General features: G+C 39.8%; 1 protein-coding gene across 1 annotated transcript in view; it reads right to left on the reverse strand.

Annotated features, from left to right (window-relative positions):
* Positions 1–2,639: 2,639 nt before the first annotated feature.
* Positions 2,640–18,107, reverse strand: part of LUC7L (LUC7 like) — a 78,323-nt gene continuing 62,855 nt past the window's right edge. The window contains exons 8-9 of the mRNA XM_073633052.1: positions 9,456–9,646; positions 2,640–2,913 (exon numbers count right to left, since the gene is read on the reverse strand). Coding sequence (XP_073489153.1) covers positions 9,478–9,646 — 169 coding nt within the window. The 3' untranslated portion in view covers positions 2,640–2,913; positions 9,456–9,477. The remainder of the gene's footprint in view (positions 2,914–9,455; positions 9,647–18,107) is intronic.

The following is an 18,107-nucleotide window of genomic DNA, read 5'->3' on the forward strand; positions in this document are numbered from 1 at the left end:
GCATGTAATTTCTGTGGGCCAATCACAGATCACAACAGTAAGCAAGCTGTTCACAAATGGAAATCCATTCATGACAGGTTGTTTACATTGTTATGTGGTCGTTGAGAGTACAGGAGGGGTGCGCTGAGCACTCCTAACCTTGAAGCAGTCACAATGACGTACATGCACGTGATTGTATCTGCATACGCCACCCCGGCGCAGTACATATTTACTGTGGCGGGTCGGCAAGTGGTTACCAGAAGATTGACAAGTCCAAGTAGGTGTACTATGCTGCCAACATCCAACTAGAACCCAGGAGACTATGATTTGTGATTAATATTCTTATGGCATTGTGTGTAACAGATTTTATTCTTTGTTATATTTGTCATGCAAATGAGTTGTGCTGACTAGACTTTACTCTTGAAAACCATGTTAGTCATAGGCTTTCTACATGCAAGCTTTAAAAGTGCAAGTTCCCCTCTTATCAAAAAACAAAAAGGTGAACCAACGCACTACACCCTCTGGTCCCTGCTGAAGAAGTGGAAGACTGTGGCTTTCAAATCCCAGTACCACTGCACTGGCTGCATGGGCAGTGAAAACAAAGCATCCACAGAGGAAAATGCAAGGGCCAGGGAGGGTGTAGTGGGTTCACATTTCATTTTTGTGAAAAGGTGAGCTTGCACAAGAGCAGTGTACTGTATAAAGCAAATTTCACAAAGCATTAGCAAAGTTTCTGCCAGTTGTTGAGCATCTTTCTTGAAGCCTTTAAAAAAAAAGCTAAAAACCCTGTGGTTTGGGACCATCATAACAAGAATATGGTCTGTAACCTCAAACTAGCTTCTAACTGGATATCAACAAGTTTCAAATAGACTGAGACATGTGTAAATTGACAGCACTCGCATTAGAATTAATGTCTTAAAAAAAAAAAAAAAAAAAAAAGAACCAAAGAATATTCAGAATAGCCTGAGGCAAGTGTATTGTGTTTACATATCCCGCTGCACTGTCCTTTTTGGGATACAGTTGTCCAAAAACTCTGAGGATAGCTTAACAGTACTGCATGCAGACTGCTTCCAAGGCCTGACAATATTCAAAAGGAATTAGTTGCCGCAAAAGCAGGCCCCCCTGCCTAGACTTATTGCAGCAACTTATCCATACAGACAATGGCAGAAAGGAAGCACAGTGAGCAGGGACTGAGAGAAGTCAGTTTGAAGGCCTGCAGCAATGGCATCGGTTTTTACTACTTACACTATGGACATAAATTAAAAAATTGCTTGAGCTGGGTGGATGCAATCACTGTTCAAGAGGCACAGCTGCCTAAATATATTATAGAGGTTCAGTCCATCTTCATGGTCAGCATATGGAACGGTGTCTTCACAGTAAATTTTGAAACTCTGGCAGACTTCCTCGGTAGCTAGTTCTAGCCATCCCAGTAGATTTTTTTTAAGTTGAGTTTGTGTTCCTAAATGAAATGCACAGACTGGAATTAGCTATTACCATTTACTACCATAGATTGTTTATCCACGATTTATACAGGGTTTTTTTTGCCTTCCTTTGGATCAAACTGTGGGTATAATGTTCTGTACATGGATGTCGAACTCTGTACTTGTGTCTTTTTCAACCCAACTACATAAGAAACCTGCTGTACTGTACATAATCTTTTAAAAGCTGAAACCCATGTGTACAGGGTCATATAGTAGATAAATGCACAAAGATAAAAAGAACCCATCTGTGTAGAAACTCTGGTCTTTTACTTAAGATAACTTCATGATGCATAAAGCCACATTAGCATTACTGCTGTAGTGGTGGTGATCCTTACATTTGTAAACCTTTAGCTTATAAGATTTAACTTTGATTCAATTCAAAACACCATTCAATTCTCTACCACACAAACATTCTCTGATGCATCTACTGATCCTAAAAGTATATAAAAGGCCAACATTTTTTTTTTTTCTATTATGGATAGAGTAGGACGTGTGATGACACAGGGGTGGTACCTGTCAAGTTTATCTTTTTGCCATCCCATTGGGATGATTGACGTTCATTTCCGGTCCCAAAGACAAATATGTGTGAAAAAAACCCAAATAGATAGACAGTTGTCACTGCGACAAGCATAAGACCTATTCCTGTCCCGGTGACAACTCAAAAGTTTTGTTTTCCCCTCACTCTGAGTGCCTGTGACAATGATCACTAGGACAAATGGGGTGAATCCCTCCAACAGGCACACAGACCGCAGTAAAAAAAAAACCTGACAGGTGTTCTAAGCTTTTCACATTCTACTAAAAATCATTTTGGCTTTAGATACACTAGGTTTATGATCCAGTTTTACACATGTATAAATGTATAGCAGAATCTTTCTGAATCACCACACTAGATAACATAGGAAACATACAACATGTTACCTCCATAAACACTGCCCACATGTATTTTTATTTTGCGTGGATTTAGCCTGAAAAATACTTGGACAAACTTGTTCAACATACCTTAAAATGTACATTTTTAAAAGGAAAGGAGTAGCTGATCTACTACAGCAAGCACATTCCTATTGACAAAACATTTCAACAGATAATACATAAGCTTGAAATCACATGAAACTACATTAACAGTTTTCGTATGCAACTTCCCCATCCATGTCCCCTAAAAAACACAACAAACAAAATTAGTACACTAAACAAATGATTTAATTGTATACCAACTACTTTCAACTGAGGGCAAGCAGAATATAATTAATAACATTGCTATTTTCAAACAATAAAAAAATTGGATTTATCAAATGTGAGCTTTCAGTAAGAAAAAAAGCTTTATTGTCATTTATAGAACATTGCTCGACTGATTAAAAATACAACACAAAGTATGTTATTTGATGCAGTGCAGGTTCCCCAGATGCAAAGTCAAACCTCAAGACTTTGTTATCGTTGCTGTGTGATCCCTGCTGATCTACAAAGAAAAAGATGCATGCAGTTACATTTACAGAGCAACTATTGTTCAAACATATTGATAAATAGCTATACATAATAAATGGGCCAGTAAACCCAAACTACAACTTAAAATTATATAAAAAGGAGTCATTATGTGGTAAATTTCTTTGGCCTACCTACTACTTCAGTACAAAGATCTATTCATCTCGGCAAACAAGCATTTTCCAACATCACTGTTAAGGGAAAGTATGCAGTTTGAGGGAAAAAAAGCCTAGAGCGCCACCATCTGGCTGGAGAAAAGACTGTTTAATTTGGACCTCAATTAATTCCCATTTTGGAGACATACTGTACATTACAAGCATAACAAAAAGCTAATTTTTTCAGACATTAAACACTTGCCAGGTGACTGTGGTTAGGAGTGAGAAGAGAATATGGAAAGTAGAATCTCATAGCTCCAGCAGAGAGGAGGAAAGATTTTACTCTCCTCTCCATCAGTCTTTGCTGACTTGGACAGTTGTAACACTGACTTCTGGCAGCACACAAAGCGATTCAGCAGCACAGTCAATACCAAAGGCCGCTGTGCAAGCATCAACATTTCCCAAGACTGTACCACCCCTGTGTGTCATTACACTGCAGGAAGATGACACTGGACGATAAGTGAGCATATACATTGCCTTGAAAAAGTATTCATATCCCTTAACATTTTTCACATTTTGTCATGTTACAACCAAAAACGTAAATGTATTTTATTGGGATTTTATGTGATAGACCAAAACTAAGTGGCACATAATTGTGAAGTGGAAGAAAAATGATCTTCAAACTTTTATAGAAATAAATATGTGAAAAGTAGTAGAAGTGCACCGAAATTTCAGCCGCCAAAACATATTGACTGAAAATTTTGTGTGTTTTTTTCCCATTTGGCCGAAAGACAAAAAGGTGGGGATAATGGCACCAAAAGAGGGGGGCAGTCCAACCCGGGTGCCGCACATTGCGAGGGTGTCATCCTGGCATGCCCCAGTCAGAGTCCTCCCCTCCCTCCTCACACAAAGCGGTGATCTCTCGCTGTGGCACGAAGCTGAATTGTTCAACAGCCGCTGTAACAAAGCCCTGATCCAAATGCCAGGAGATTGAATCATTGTGACATGTATCTCAGGAGGCGGGGCAATTCAAATCCAGCTCAATGACACAGGAGGAGACCGCCGCTCTGATCTGGGCACTGGTGAGCTGCATTGATCTATTGTATCATGTCTGCAGTCTCTGACCATTTCCTGTATCATGTCTGCTAGAGGTGCACCGAATGGAAAGATTGCAGACATGATACAAGAGATGGTTAGAGACTGCATTTTTCTTGAGCTTTTCTTCCAATAAAGGTGCCATTAAACATTAAATTCATATAAATTTTAACGGATATTAATTTAAAAAAAAATCAAATTATAACAATACAATTCTATTTAAAAAATATTTTTTAAAAACGGTAATTTTCGGTTTAGTGCATCCTACATTTTTGGTACCAAAATTTCCATTCAGTGCACAGTCAATACTTTGTAGAACCACCTTTCACTGCAATTACAGCTGCAAGTCCTTTTGGGTATGCCTCTACCAGCTTCATCTAGAGTGAAAATTTTGCCCATTCTTCTTTGTAAAATAGCTCAAGTTCAGTCAGATTGGATGGAGAGTCTGTGAAAAGCAATTTTCAATTGGATTTAGGTCTGGACTTCGATGGGGCTATTCTAAGGCCCCATACACACTATTTGATTTTCTGCAGATTTTTGTCTTCAGATTTACCATGTAGTGCAAGGGCCTGCCCGACTGCATACAAATTGAAACTCTTAAGGTTTGACCTCATATTATATGGTTTTGGTAAATCTGAAGACAAAAATGTGCAGAAAATTGAATAGTGTGTATGGGGTCTAACACGTTAATATGCTTTGATCTAAACCATTCCATTGTAGCTCTGGCTGTATGTTTAGGGTCGTTGTCCTGCTGGAAGGTGAACCTCAGCCCCAGTCTCAAGTCTTTTGCAGATTCTAACAGGTTTTCTTCTAAGATTGCCCTGTATTTGGCTCCATCCATCTTCCCATCAACTCTGACCAGCTTCCCTGTCCCTGCTGAAGAAAAGCATCCCCACACCATGTTTCACATGGGGATGGTGTGTTTAGGGTGATCTGCAGTGTTCGTTTTCTGCCACACATAGCGTTTTGCTTTTAGGCCAAAAAGTTCAATTTTGGTCTCATCTGACCAGAGCACCTTCTTCCACAAGTTTGCTGTGTCCCCCACATGGCCTCTCACAAACAGGACTTCTTATAGCTTTCTTTCAGCAATGGCTTTCTTGACACTCTTCCATAAAGGCCATATTTGAGGAGTGCACGACTAATAGTTGTCCTGTGGACAGATTCTCTCACCTGAGCTGTGGATCTCTGCAGTTGCTCCAGTTACCATGGGCCTCTTTGCTGCTTCTCCGATTAATGCTCTCTTTGCCCAGCCTGTCAGTTTAGGTGGACAGCCATGTCTTAGGTAGGTTTGCAGTTGTGCCATACTCTTTCCATTTTCGGATGATGGATTGAACAGTGCTCCGCGAGATGTTCAAAGCTTGGGTATTTTATTTTTTTTAATAACCCAACCCCGCTATAAACTTCTCCACAACTGTATCCCTGACCCATCTGGTGTGTTTCTTGGCCTTCATGATGCCGTTTGTTCACCAAGGTTCTCCAACAAACCTCCGAGGGCTTCACAGAACAGCTGTACTTATGCCGATTAAATTACACACAGGTGGACTTTACTAATTGGGTGACTTCTGAAGGCAATTGGTTCCACTAGATTTTATGGTCAGTGGTATCAGAGTAAAGGGAGCTGAATACAAATGCAACCCACATTTTTTCAGATATTTATAAAACATTTTGAAAAACATTTTTCCTTCCACTTAACAATTATGTGCTACTTTGTGTTGGTCTATCACATAAAATCCCAATAAAATACATTTACGTTTTTGGTTGTAACATGACAAAATGTGGAAAATTTCACGGGGTATGAATATTTTTTCAAGGCACTGTATATTGCCAGTCTTCGCTAAAGAAAAAGAGGATGAAGGCATTGTCAGGAGAGATTACTCATATTACACATACATTCAGACAGAATATAAAAAAAGGACACAGGAGAGTTTGACAAAACCGTAAAAAGAAATTTAAAATAGAATGCATACAATTACAACTGCAAAAAGTGTAGGTGAACATCATCAGTACAGGGCACTGCGCTCTAAAACTTTAAACTACAGATTACAGTCAGGAAGGGTTAAAATGTGTAACTGAACAAGGAAGAAGTTTTTTGGGGGATTTTTTTTTTTGTTTTATTTTTTTTTTAAAGGAAAACCTGTATTGAGAAAGTAAGCTGCCATTACTGTTCTCCCCAAAATGCTAGTTGCCCATCATATGGATACTTTAAGTCATGCACATATACTATACAGTCCTGTGAAATTATTTGCAATTTCCTGATTTTTTTTTTTGCATATTTGTCACACTTAAAATGATTCAGATTATCAAACAAATGTTATTACAGAAAGATAACCCAAGTAAATACAAAATGCAGTTTTAAAATGTTTTCATTTATGAATAGAAAAAAACAAAAACTGTCCAAACCTGCCCAACCCTATGTGAAGAGGCAATTGCCCCCTAAACCTAATAACTGGTTTTGCAACCCTTGGCGGCAACAACTGCAATCAAGAGTTTGTGATAACTGGCAATGAGTCTTTCACATCGCTAGGGAGGAATTTTGGCTCACTCTTTGCACAATTGTTTTAATTCAGCCACATTGGAGGGTTTAAGCATGAACGGCCCGTTTAAGGTCATGCCACAGCATCTCAAGTGGATTTAAGTCCAGACTTTGACTAGGCCACTCCAAAACCTTAATTCGTTTTTTGTAGCCAGGAGTAGAATTGCTGGTGTGTTTTGGATCATTGTCCTGCTACATAACTCAAGTGAGCTTGAGGTCACAAACTGATGGCTGGAGATTCTCTTTCAGGATATTCTGGTAGAGAGTAGAAGTCATGGTTCTGTTAATTATGGCAAGTCGTCCAGGTCCTGAAGCTGCACAGCATCCCTAGACCACCACCATGTTTGACTGTTGGTACTTTCTTTTTATGAAAATGCTGTTAGTTTTACGCCAGATGTAACAGGATGCACACCTTCCAAAAAGTTAAAAATGGACTCAGCAGTCTACAGAATATTTGCCCAAAAGTCTTGGGGATAATCAAGATTTTTTTGGCAATTGTGAGACAGGTTATTGTGTTCCTTTTGGTCAGCAGTGGCTTTCGCCATGGATGCCATTTTTTCCCCAAGCTCTTTCTTATTGTTGAATCGTGAACACTGACCTTACTGAGGCAAGTGAGGCCTGTAGTTCTTTAGATGTTGTTCTGGGTTTTTATGACCTCCTGGATGAGTAGTCGTTATGCTCTTTGAGTGATTTTGGAAGGCTGGTCACTCCTGGGAAGGTTCACCACCATTCCAAGTTTTCTCCATTTGTGGATAAAGGCTCTCACGGTTCACTGGAGTTCCAAAGCCTTAGAAATGGCTTTGTAACCCTTTCCAGACTGATACATGCCAATTACTTTTTCTCTTATCTGTACTTTAAGTTATTTGGATCGTGGCATAATGTGTTGCTTTTTGCGATCTTTTAGTGTGCTTCACTTCGTAAGGCAGCTCCTATTTAAGTGATTTCTTAATTCAACAGGTCTGGCAGTAATCAAGGCCTGGGTGTGGCGAGTGAACTTTTTCACATAAGGCTAAGCAGGTTTGGACAGATTTTTTCTCTCGTAATAAATGAAATCATCATTTAAAGGGCATTTTGAATTTACTTAGGGTTAGCTTTGTGTAATATTAAAAATAGTTTGAGGAATTTGACCTGAATCATTTAAGTGTGACAAATATGCAAAAAAAAAAAAATCAGTGGCAAATATAAATATATATATATATAAATATATATATATATAAATATATATATATATATATATATATATATATATATATATATATATATACACACATACATACATATATATATATACATACATACATACACACACACATACATACACACACACATATACACATACACTTTTGACTACTAGTAAGCCCTACAAATTTGTTTGGACTATATTTTCGGTATTTTAACCACCTCAGCTACAGAAGGTACCCCCACTTCATGACCAGGGCATTTTTTTGCTATTCAGCACTGGGCTACTTTAATTGGCAATTGCGTGGCCATGCAATGCTGTTCCCCAATTTAACAAAAAATAAATAAAAATACATACATACTTTACTTTCTGCTATAAAACGTATCCAATCAAAATTGTTTTTTTTTTTTTTTTTAATTAAAATGTCTTTATAAAATGTAGGCTAAAACATATTCTGCTACATGTCTTTGGTAAAAAAACAAAAAGCATATATATTAAAAGTGGAACTTCAGTCATTTTTTCATCTTTCCATCTACTAAATCCTCTGCCCTTGTTGTTTTAACTTTGGATAGTAAAACTTTTTTTTTCTGCCAGTAAATACCTTATACAGCCCACTTCCTGTTTGTCTGGTAAAAAGGACTAGGCTTATGACATCATACACAGCTCTCTCACTCAGAGTTTGCCAGGAAGGGAGGGGAGGAGAGTCATAAGAGGGCCAATGAGAGTCGCAGAGCTGGAGGTGTGCCTCTGTGTAAATCCAGGAAGTGAACGGGCAGCAGCTTCAGCTGCCCACAGTTAAAATGGATGGAGCCAGACTTAGTGGAGGGAGATTTCTGCAGCAAATTTGGTAAGTACAGAATCACAGTATATATAAAATATGCAAAGTGTTTGGAGGGAAGCTTCAGAATGGCAAAGATGGTTTTTTTTTACTATTTATGTGAGCAGACTGCAGTTCCTCTTTAATTGGTTTGAGCGAAAGGACTAGTGTCTACAAACTATGGTATAATACTGGATTTTTTTTTTTTTTAAATACTAATAATGGCAGTGATCAGCAACTTGTAGTGGGACGGTGCAGCGACACTGACATCACCACTGACATGAATACAGTGATCAGTACTAATAATATACTCTGTCACTGTACTAATGACACTGGCTGGAAAGGAGCAATCAAATGGTTAACTGTATTGCTAACAAGTGTAAAGCGTGCTGCTTTTACTGAGCAAAGTAAGCGTTTTATCTCCTTGCCTTGCAGAGAGGAAATAAATTTAAAAAAAAGCCACATCGCTGTACTCCAACACAGAGCTCTCATCTGTCATTCGCTCAGAGGGTCCCATAAAACATTGTCCGGGACCCGCTGATATTCGCTACAGCACAAGGCTGACAGCACAGCTGGGGTGGGTAGTGTAAGTGCGGTGGGTGGGCCTGTACTGGTTAAGGATGTAATATAGGTATGGGAGGTGGGTCAGTGTCCATGTACTGCCTCCTGTACCTAGTATAAAATCGTAAATATTACCGATGCATCCAGATGAGGGAAACTTAACTTTTAATCATAATTTGTAGAACAACTTCTCCCAGTTTATAAGCAAAGCACATTAGGTTTATGTGTTGCTCATTACCTCTGCAATCCTCTTGCAGTAGCTATTTTTTTGCTCTCTCCTTATCCTTATCTCTAGAACTGCCATGGTAACCTTTGTTACGACTTCCTGATCGACTACGATGTCGCCTGTGTCGGTCCCTTGATCTTGATCTTCGTTTGTCACGAGAAGTGGATCGTGATCTTCGTCGTCGCCGATCCCTTGAACGCGATCTGAGAAAGAAACACATTACATTTCAGAGCAAAGTATATGAAATGTAAAATGTCCTATACTACTAATTAAATGCTTGCAGCTGCCTTGTATTACTCACAATGTGAACTACTGTATTTATTTAGGCGCCCTAATCTGCAATATAAACTTTCTGCTCAGAGCACTTGTGGTAGCTAGGTTGTGCTTAGACAGCCATCTAAAAACTGTGACACATAGGGATTGATTTAGGAGTGTGTGAAATCTGGTGCAGCTGTGCATGGTAGCCAATCAGCTTCTAACTTCAGCTTTCAATTAAGCTTTGACAAAAAAAAAAAAAAAAAAAAATCTGGAAGCTGGTTGGTTTCTAGGCAGAGCTGCATTAGATTTTGCACCCTCCAGTTTTAGTATATCAGCCCCATAGTATGGAAAAATGACACACTATGACCCCAGCCAATGTAGGTACTCCAGGGCCTAGACATTGAAGCTGCATATTAAGGTGAAGTTCCACTTCAAGATGCCAAAGGGGGAAGTTCTTCTTTATGTCAGCATGGTGCATGGTCAGGCTTATTATTGCGCACCAATACGCCACCATACCCAAGGCCAATGGTGCGCTGTTCAGCTTTGGAAAGGAACCTTCAGGTGCATCAATTTTACAGTGCTAAACAATCATATTAAAATCTTCTCCATGGTACATTGCTAGTATATCACATGCAATTAATGCTGTAACGTGGCACTGATCAGTTACAGTGCTCAATTTTACCAGTGTTGTCCATTCCCGTCTGACATCCAATATCAATAGTGTGTCTGATTAGCAGTGTTAATTTAGTCGACTAAAATGAAAATTAAATTAAAATTAAATTTTAGTCAAAAGACTAAAATACGACTAAAACTAAAGTGGCATTAGTCAAGACTATGACTAAAACTAAATTGAATTTATCGCACAACGGCTAAATAGGTTTCTGTAGTGCATGTTCAAACCCAATACCATAAATAATAAACAGGTTATTTGATTTTTACTCCAGGAGTATATAAATGTTTGGCAGCTCTAAATAATGCATTCAAATTTAACTAAACCCGTCGGATTTTAGTTGACTAACATGTACTGGTGATTTTAATCAACTAAAACCACTCAGATGACTAAAATACGACTAAAACCAAAATGGAACGTTAGTTAAAAGACTAACTAAAACTAAATCGAAATTTGATGTTAAAACACTGGTGATTAGTAGCTGTATTTACAAGTTTTTGTAGAATATATAAACCATTTCCAGCTCAAGGACATCATATGACGTTCTGGACTTTAAGTGGATAACTGAATATCATCTTTTTCAGTTGGCGATTCTCTGCACCGTAAGAACAATCATAGTGGCAGTTCAGCTGCTTGATCATTCTTACAGGCAGTGGGACGGGATGTCCCCCTTGAGAATGAATTCGCCGCTGCCGGAGGTTGAGCATAGAGATCTCTGGTGACCAGATGGACCCCAGTCATCTCTGACCTTCGGAGGCATGGGCGCGATGTAATGACATCATGCCTGGGCCGAAAGTAGATATTGCTGGGGGTGTGGCTGAAAAGGCCGAGAACGTTTATCTTTTTATCTCAGTCTTTACAGCCTGAAGGAGAGATCTGGGGTCTTCTAGACTCCATAAAAGGAGTCTAGGACGCATGATTCCTATTACAAAGGATGTTTACATTCATTGTAATAGGAATAGAAGTGATCAAAAAATAAATAAATTTAAGAGAAAGTGTAAAAAAATAAAAACAAAACAAAAAGTTAAAGCGCCCCTGTCCCCAGGTGCTCGCACACAGAAGCGAACGCATACCCAAATTGCGCCCATATATGTAAATGGCGTTCAAAGCAAGAGCAACAATTCTAGCCTAAGACCTCCTCTAACTCTAAACTGGTTACCTGTAAAAAATATTTAAAGCAGTGCCTACAGAGATTTTTAAGTACCAAAGTTTGGCGCCATTCCACAAGTGTGTGCAATTTCTAAAGTGCAACATGTTACGTATCCATTTACACGGCGTAACATCTTTCACATTATACAAAAAAATTGGGCTAACTTTACGTTTTTTATTTACGAAACCCCCCCCCCCCACAAAAAAAAAAAGCATTTGAAAAATTGCTGCGCAAATACCGTGTGCAGTAAAAAGTTGCAACGACCGCCGTTTTATTCTCTAGGGCAGTGGTTCTCAACTCCTGTCCTCAGGACCCACTAATGGGCCAGATTTTAAGTATTACCTTGTGGAGATGCAGGCTAGAATACTGCAATCACTGAGCAGCAAATGATATCACCTGTGATGTTTTTCAGTTATCTTGCAAACCTGGCCCGTTAGTGGGTCCTAAGGACAGGAGTTGAGAACCTTTGCTCTGGGGCCTCTGCTAAAAAAAAACAAAACAAAAAAAAAAAAAAACAAAAAAAAAACATATATAATGTTTGGGGGTTTTGTGTAATTTTCTAGCAAGGAGAGGAGTGCCAGAATAGGCCCAGTATGGAAGTGGTTAAGGAATAGCTGTGTGAGAAACTATGCACTATTCTTAGTTAAGATATATGGGTATCCCCATGCCACTCGATAAATAAAGCGTAGGAATATGCAATAAAAATAGTGCTGCGCTGTACTCAATTAAAAAATAGTGCAAATATGCAAGATAAAGTGACAAAGTGCAAAATATATTCATTACATACAGGCAATGCCTGTGACTGATCGACAATAGGTAACCTCAACTATCGATAGAGGTAGCAGGTATGCAATACAAAAAAAGAGGTCACATATTGTCTGAATTCTTCTTGTTTGCGGAAACAGTATTATCAAAGATCACAAAAATCCGTGTAAATGCTGTATAGTGCGGAATCCTCTATACAACGTGAACAGGTGAAAAAGTGCTGATATACCTGTGGTAGTCTTTTATATAAAAAGTGCAAAGCAAAAAATAATAACTGTATATCACCAGTGTAAAATAATTATGCAAAGTGCTGGTGACCACTCTCTTGAATGGAGTCCAAATAACTGGTGACTTCCTGTCTTCAGTGCAATATAGTATCCCCTCTATTGCTCCCCCTACGTACAAGGCTCACCTTATAGCCGTATTTGGCAAAAAAAAAAAAAAAAAAAAAAAAAAAAAAAGGGGGGGGGGGGGGCTTCTGATTGCAGACACAGACCATACATCCGGAAACGCCAGACTGGGAGGCTGCAAGGCCTCCAGACTCTCAGGGAATACACTGGCCACCCATAAAGATAAATTTATATGCTGTTACCTTACAGCAGCGAGGTAAAGGGACACCCATATGCACTATTCTTAGTAGTAAACCAAATTGCTAGTCAAGCAACTACAGCTTCTAAGAGACCTCTTGAGCCATTGCTTCATAGAAGAATCCTAAACGAACAGTGTTGTAAAACACTGTGGCCTTAATGTTTAAGGCAAACAATACTTGGATTAATAAATCAAAAAAAATCTCTGAGAAAGGGTAGATTTTTAAAATAGTTTTTTTTTGCAAGAAAAAGGAGTCTTAAACACAAAAACAATAAGTTATATCAGATGTATAAAGGTTAACTTGGACATTACATTACAGTAAGTTTAGACGTTGAATAGTGCATTGTTCACAGCAAATCATCCATTTCAAATGACAGACACAACATACTAAATTACAAATTCGGCTGTTCCTTAAAGAGGAAGTAAACCCTAATAGGTTTACTTCCTCTGTTTCCCTGCAAAGGTAAAGCATAATGGGCTACCATGCATTGCATAGTAGCTCATTATGTTTCACTTACCTGACACAGGAGCAGGCGACGTCACCGCTGTCCCCTCTGCTACGGAGCGTCCATCTTCTTTCCGGGTATCATGGCTCCAGCGCTGTAATTGGCCGGAGCCACGATAACATCACTCCCAGGCATGCGCACGGGAGGCGCCACTAATGGCATATCGCTGTTAGCAGCGGCATGCTCAGTGCGCCTGCGTGCCGCTGTCTACGGCGCATGTGCCATAGACAGTGGTGCCTGTCTTTTTGCAAATATCTCCTAAACCATGTAGGTTTAGGAGATATTTCTTGGACCTACAGGTAAGCCTTAAATCTAGGCTTACCTGTAGGTCAAAGTGGTTTGTAAGGGTTTACAACCACTTTAAAGAACAAGGGTTCTTAAGTGCAGCAATCAGACTTCACTACAACAAAGTACAGTGCATCCGGAAAGTATTCACATCGCTTCACATTTTCCAAATTTTATGTTACAGTCTTATTCCAAAATGGATTAAATTCAATATTTTCCTTTAAAATTCTACAAACAATACCTCATAATGACAACGTGAAAGAAGTTTGTTTGAAATCTTTGAAAATGTATTAAAAAGTGTAACCAAAAAAAAAAAAAAATCCCATGTACATAAGTATTCACAACCTTTGCCATGACACTTAAAATTGAGCTCAGGTGCATCCCGTTTTCACTGATCATCCTTGAGTTGTTGCTACAACTTGATTGGAGTCCACCTGTGGTAAATTCAATTGATTGAAAAGGATTTGGAAAGCCACACACCTGTCTATACAAGTTTTCAACAGTTAACATTGCATGTCTGAGCACAAACCAAGCCATGAAGTCCAAGGAATTGTCTGTAGACCTCCAAGACGGATTGTATCGAGGCACAGGGCTGGGGAAGGGTACAGAAAAATTTCTGCAGCATTGGAGGATTCCAATGAGCACAATGGCTGCCATCATCCATAAATGGAAGAAGTTTGGAACTGCCTGGCCAAATTGAGTGATCAGGGGAGAGGGGCCTTAAGTCAGGGAGGTGACCAAAAACCCGACGGTCACTCTGACAGAGCTCCAGCATTTCTCTGTGAAGAGAGGAGAACCTTCCAGAAGAACCATCTCTGGAGCACTCCACCAATCAGGCCTGTATGGTAGAGTGGCCAGGCACTCCTGGAGTTTGCCAAAAGGCACCTGAAGGGCTCTGACCATGAGAAACAAAAATCTCAGGTCTGATGGAACAAAGATTGAACTCTTTGGCCAGAATTGCAAGCGTCATGTCTGGAGGAAACCAGGCACCGCTCATCATCTGGCCAATACCATCACTACAGTGAAGCATGGTGGTGGCAGCATCATGCTGTGGGGATGTTTTTCAGCAGCAGGGACTGGGAGACTAGTCAGGATCGAGGAAAAGATGAATGCAGCAATGTACAGAGACATCCTTGATGAAAACCTGCTCCAGAGCACTCTGGACCTCAGACTGGGACGAAGGCTCCTCTTCCAACAGGACAATGACCCTAAACACACAGCCTGGCTACAGAGCAACTCTGAATGTCCTTGAGTGGCCCAGCCAAAGCCCAGACTTGAACCAGATTGAGCATCTCTCTAGAGGGATCTGAAAATGGCTGTGCACCGACGCTCCCCATCCAACCTGATGGAGCTTGAGAGGTCCTGCAAAGAATGGGAGAAACTGCCCAAAAATCGGTGTGCCAAGCTTGTAGCATCATGCTCCAAAAGACTTGAGGCTGCAATTGGTGCTTCAAAAAAGTATTGAGCAAAGGCTGTGAATACTTGTGTACATGTGAATTTTTTTTTTTTTTTTAACCACTGGGCACTTAATAAACCCCCTTAATAACCAGACCAATTTTCAGCTTTCGTTGCTCTCACACTTTGAATGACAATTACTCAGTCATGCAACACTGTACCCAAATGAAATTTTTGTCCTTTTTTTCACACAAACAGAGCTTTCTATTGGTGGTATTTAATCACCGCTGGGTTCTTTATGTTTTTGCGCTAAGAAAAAAGACCGAAAATTCTGTAAGAGAAATTTTTCTTTGTTTCTGTTATAAAATTTTGCAAATTAGTAATTTTTTCTTCATATATTTTGGCCAAAATGTATACTGCTACATATCTTTGGTAAAAATAACCCAAATCGGTGTATATTATTTGGTCTTTGTGAAAGTTAGAGTGTCCACAAGCTATGGTGCCAATTTCTGAAAATTGATCACACCTGAAGTACTGACGGCCCATCTCATTTCTTGAGACCCCAACATGCCAGAAAAGTACAAATACCTACCAAATGACCCCTTTTTGGAAAGAAGACATTCCAAGGTATTTAGAAAGATGCATGATGAGTTTTTTGAAGTTGTCATTTTTTCCCACAATTCTTTACAAAATGAAGATTTTTTTTTTCACAAAATTGTCATATTAGCAGGTTATTTCTCACACACAGCATATGCATGCCACAAATTACACCCCAAAACACATTCTGCTATTACTCCCGAGTACGGTGATACCACATGTGAGAAACTTTTACACAGCGTGGCCACATACAGAGGCCCAACATGCAGGGAGCACCATCAGGCATTCTAGGAGCACCCAGGCCAATTCTGACATTTCTCTCCTACATGTAAAAATCATAATTTATTTGCTAGAAAATTACATAGAACCCCAAAATATTATATAGGTTTTTTTAGCAAAGACCCTAGAAAATACAATGGCGGTCGTTGCAACTTTTTTCTCGCACGGTATTTGCGCAGCAATTTTTCAAACACGTTAAAAAAAAAAAAAAAAAAAAAAAAACAGTTTTGTGCTTTAAAAAAAACCCGAAACAGTAAAGTTAGCTCAATGTCTTTGCATAACGTGAAAGATGAAGTTATGCTGAGTAAATAGATACCTAACATGTCACCCTTCAAAATTACACACGCTCGTGGAATGGCGCCAAACTTCGCTACTTAATAATCCCCATAGGAGACGCTTTAAACATTTTTACTGGTTACATGTTGTGAGTTACAGAGGAGGTCTAGGGCCAAAATTATTGCTCTCGCTCTACCAATCGCAGCGATACCTCATGTGTGGTTTGAACACCATTTTCATATGTGGGTGCAACTTACGTATGCGTTCGCTTCTGCATGCGAGCACACAGGGACACATGGAAATTTTTTTTTTTTTTTTTATTGTTCATTTTACTTTGAGGCTTTTTTCCAAAAAATACATTTTTTGATCACTTTTATTTCTATTACAAGGAATGTAAACATCCCCTGCAATAGGAATATGGCATGACAGGTCCTCTTTACAGTGAAATCGTCCCCTCTCGCCTCCCATAAGAATGATCAAGCAGCGGAACAGCCGCTATGATCATTCTCATGGTGTAGGGAATCACCGGCTGAAAAAGCTGATATCTGAATGATGCCTGTAGCTGCACCCATCATTCAGATATCCCCGCACAAAGTCAAGGACGTCGTATGACGGCCGGCGGGCGGGAAGTGGTTAAAACACATTTTTTTTTAACACAAAGTTGTCCATTTATACAATATTTCTAACACATAGCATGTACATACCAAAAATGACACCCCAAAATATATTCTCCTACTCCTCCTACGGCGATACCACATGTGTGAGACTTCCACAGCCTGGCCACATACAGAGGCCGATTATAGCCGAGTAATGCGGGTCATTGCAGAGTAATGCGGGTCATTGCAGAGTAATGCGGGTCATTGCAGAGTAATGCGGGTCATTGCAGAGTAATGCGGGTCATTGCAGAGTATGGCTGGGTATCGCAGAGTATTGCACAGGGTATCGCAGAGTATTGCACAGGGTATCGCAGAGTATTGCACAGGGTATCGCAGAGTATTGCACAGGGTATCGCAGAGTATTGCACAGGGTATCGCAGAGTATTGCACAGGGTATCGCAGAGTATTGCACAGGGTATCGCAGAGTATTGCACAGGGTATCGCAGAGTATTGCACAGGGTATCGCAGAGTATTGCACAGGGTATCGCAGAGTATTGCACAGGGTATCGCAGAGTATTGCACAGGGTATTGCAGAGCATGGAGGGATGGATGGATGTGACCGCACAGGTCACTGAGCAGCGCTGTGGGCACTACACATCCAGCCCACAGCGCGGCTCCCTGTACCGATCATTTGATGGAGCGATCACATGGTAAACGGCCGTGATCAGTGGCCGTTTACCGTGATGCCTCTGGACCCGGCGGTCATGGATGTTCCCGTGTGCGCGCCCCAGGGGGCGCGCAGGAGCAGTTTTCTGGAATCACGTCATATGACGTGATCCCGGAGTTATCCAACCGCCCTGCAGCCATCATTTGGCTATGGGCTGGTTGGCAACTGGTTAATTTAATAAATTTGCAAAGATTTCAAACAAACTTCTTTCACGTTGTCACTATGGAGTATTGTTTGTAAAATTTTAAGGAAAATAATGAATATAATCCATTTTGGAATAAGGCTGTAACATAACAAAATGTGGAAAAAGTGAAGTGTTGTGAATACTTTCCAGATGCACTGTATGAGCAGAACAAGATGGAGTCCGTTTGGTTACTAGGGGTTACAGTGAGGGGAAAAAAAGTATTTGATCCCCTGCTGTTTTGTAAGTTTGCCCACTGAAAAAGAAATGATCAGTCTTTAATTTTAATGGTAGGTTTATTTTAACAGTGAGAGAAGGAAAATATCCAGAAAAATGCATTTCAAAAAAGTTATAAATTGATTTGCATTTTATGAGCAAAATAAGTATTGGA

This window comes from Aquarana catesbeiana, linkage group LG06 (genome assembly GCF_042186555.1).
Source record: "Aquarana catesbeiana isolate 2022-GZ linkage group LG06, ASM4218655v1, whole genome shotgun sequence".
In the NCBI taxonomy this organism is placed as follows: Eukaryota; Metazoa; Chordata; class Amphibia; order Anura; family Ranidae; genus Aquarana; species Aquarana catesbeiana.